The 2,814-nt window shown below is 41.8% G+C and overlaps 1 protein-coding gene across 1 annotated transcript; it reads left to right on the forward strand.

Moving 5' to 3' along the window:
• The first annotated feature begins 498 nt into the window (after positions 1-498).
• On the forward strand, positions 499-2,589 carry LOC104267820 (nucleoside diphosphate kinase-like). Its single transcript, XM_009874595.1, has 4 exons — positions 499-639; positions 1,163-1,264; positions 2,013-2,125; positions 2,472-2,589. The coding sequence occupies exons 1-4, from the start codon at positions 511-513 to the stop codon at positions 2,587-2,589; spliced, it is 462 nt and encodes a 153-aa protein (XP_009872897.1). The 5' UTR covers positions 499-510.
• The last annotated feature ends 225 nt before the right edge of the window (positions 2,590-2,814 follow it).

Below are 2,814 nucleotides of genomic sequence, written 5' to 3' on the forward strand. Positions count from 1 at the left end.
TGTCTGCCTGCATCCATACGGTATCGGCATCCATTCATACATATGCGTGCATCCATCCACCCGTCCATCCGTCCGTCCTCCGTCCATCTGCACCTGCAGCAGGGCAGCGTGTGAAACTGGCCAGCCAGCAGTACTGGTTTATGGATGAAGAGGATGCGTGCGGAATTCTTCAGCCCACGTTGCCCTGAGCTGCGGGCAGCACCTCCCGGGCAGCACTTGGTGACGGTCCTTCCCTTCCATCTCACTTTTTCTTTCTGATTTTAGTATTTGCTAATTGCTTGTTTCTCTATTTGGCACGCTGATAATGTTTTAAACTTACTTCTGAGGCACTTGTGAACAGCTGCGCATAGTGACTGATTTATCAGCTCGATGCAGATCGTGGGTTAATGCCCTTCAGATGTAGCCACTTCAATTATAACAATATCTGACATTACATGCGATACAGGGCTGTGATTGCACTTGCCTGCTCGTCCTGGAATAATGACTTTTATTCCCTTCCTCACTAGGACGATGGCTTCTATCGCTGAGCGCACGTTCATCGCCATCAAGCCCGACGGAGTCCAGCGGGGACTGGTGGGAGAAATCATCAAGCGGTTTGAACAGAAAGGATTCAAACTGGTGGCCATGAAATTAATACATGTAAGCGTTCCTTAATTTGTATGTCACTTTTTTGATATAAACTGCAGCCTTAAAATAAAGCAGCATGCTGTAACAACAGAGGCAGTCTTCAGAACGGTTAAATGTGAATTTTTGAGAAGTCTTTGAATATTTTGGAAAAGTTCCAATTCCTAGCTCTGGCTACATGCTTTAGACATGCTAAGCATACTTATTTTAGTAACCTGATGTCCTTCGTCTGAAGAGACTATTCTTTTAGGTGCATCCTATACCTAATAAATATCTCTGAACGTCTTCAACAAATGCCGGGTCACATAAGCTCTCTGTATCAGCAAAATATATTTTTCTAAATTCAGCTGTGGTTAAAGCAAACACTTAGAAATATTGACCAAAAAGTACTTTGAGGAACATGCTAGAAATTCTGAATTTTCAAGTGCGTGCAAATTCTAGGACTAAGAATGCTCCGTGGTTAATCTGTGTGATTTCAATATGCTCTTAAGTTCTTACAGTAAGCTTTTTCTGTTTGGCTGGTTGGTTTTTAATGCAGGCCTCTGAAGATCTTCTGAGAGAACACTACATTGACCTGAAAGACCGTCCGTTCTATGAGGGTCTGGTGCAGTACATGCACTCTGGACCTGTTGTAGCTATGGTGAGTTCCTGAGAACAAAGCTCAGCTAAGAAAAATAGACTGTTTAATTGTCTTACCTGCAATAAGATTATGTTACCTGTTGAATTCCAGTTTACTTTTGGAAAGGACTTAAAAACCTAGTTTTGGATACTGTAATTAGGAAGATGTGCTGCTAACTCGTTTTTCTTTAATCTTTTTTCATAATCTTTCTCTTCTTTGAGTTAGTATGTTGCTGAACAGGGCAGGGGGAAAAGGGAGAACCAAAACTGAGACCTTGAGAAACAGTAAACCTACACAGAAAAACCATTGTGAATTGCCATGTATTAAGTAAGCTGAAAAAAAGTTGAAATAATTTTTCTATACTCTTAAGCTAGCGTAGCTTTGAAAGCTTTTTCAGTCTAACTTCATTACAAGAGATTTTCTCAGTTTTATGTTGATAGTGTGTTTGTAAAACAGTTGAGCTGGAGGCCTAGATCTTCAATGAACAGACAGCTTTGCAAGGCTGTTTACAACATTAAGATTTAAAATTTTTCTCTTCCCATCCTTGGTGAGGAGAAGTGCTGTGCAGAAGGGGAAAATTTCAGCAGACACTTCAAAAACCTGTCAGAAAAATTGGAGATGAAGTATGTCTTGCCATTAGAATATTTGGATGGCGATCTTTGCCGTGATGGACAGCATTGTGTAATTCTGGGAGGTGTGATTAACTCTTGCTGCTTGATCTACTACTAAGATTTAATAATGTCAATCGATTTTTATTTATTTATTTAAGGTGTGGGAAGGTCTTAACGTGATTAAGACTGGAAGGGTGATGTTGGGGGAAACTAATCCATTCGATTCAAAGCCTGGCACTATTCGTGGTGACCTTTGCGTCCAAGTGGGCAGGTACGTTTTGAAACTATTTGGATCATCTAAAGAGACTAAATGTCCAGTGGTATATCATGATATATGTCATGACATATGTAGGAACTGTGTTCCATCCTTCTCTATCTTGGGCATGGAGCTGCTGTCCCTGTGCTCAGGTGACGCCACGATCTAAGGACAGAAATGGAGTTGTGGCCTTCCCTGTTGACAAAAACGATGAGCAAAGCTGGCCCTGCACACCCCATGCCTGTCGCTACTTTCTAGTTACTTAAAACTTCTCTCCGTAATGGTGCCCACTTCAAAGAGAAGGAAGCTTGCTTTCCTCTGGGGATTGTATTACTTTTATAGCCACCTTTTCTTTTCCTAGGAACATCATTCACGGAAGTGATTCTGTAGAAAGTGCGGAGACAGAGATCAATTTGTGGTTCACTCCTGAAGAGCTGGTTGATTACAGAAGCTGCGCTCATGAGTGGATCTATGACTAAACCTGAACCTCTGCCTCCTGAGATCCCTCCTGTCTGTGAACAGCAGCTAGCCTCTAGCTCTCTAGCTGGTAGAAACCTCAGAAATCTGTGAGAATGCTTAGTTGTGAATATCAAATATAGTCAGCGTTTGCTGCTGCTTTGGTTAAAAAGCCGTCAAGTTATAGATGGAATCGTACTTTTAAAAAGCTACTTCTGGGGGTGAGAGGTAGGAGATTGAAACCCAGA

This window comes from Apaloderma vittatum, unplaced genomic scaffold (genome assembly GCF_000703405.1).
Source record: "Apaloderma vittatum isolate BGI_N311 unplaced genomic scaffold, ASM70340v1 Scaffold43908, whole genome shotgun sequence".
NCBI lineage: Eukaryota > Metazoa > Chordata > Aves > Trogoniformes > Trogonidae > Apaloderma > Apaloderma vittatum.

Coding starts and splice junctions, on each gene's coding strand:
- LOC104267820 (XM_009874595.1), top strand. CDS start 511: ATGGCTTCTATCGCTGAGCGCACGTTCATCGCCATCAAGCCCGACGGA. Junction 640..1,162: donor TGGCCATGAAATTAATACAT/GTAAGCGTTCCT, acceptor TTTTTAATGCAG/GCCTCTGAAGATCTTCTGAG. Junction 2,126..2,471: donor CTTTGCGTCCAAGTGGGCAG/GTACGTTTTGAA, acceptor TTCTTTTCCTAG/GAACATCATTCACGGAAGTG.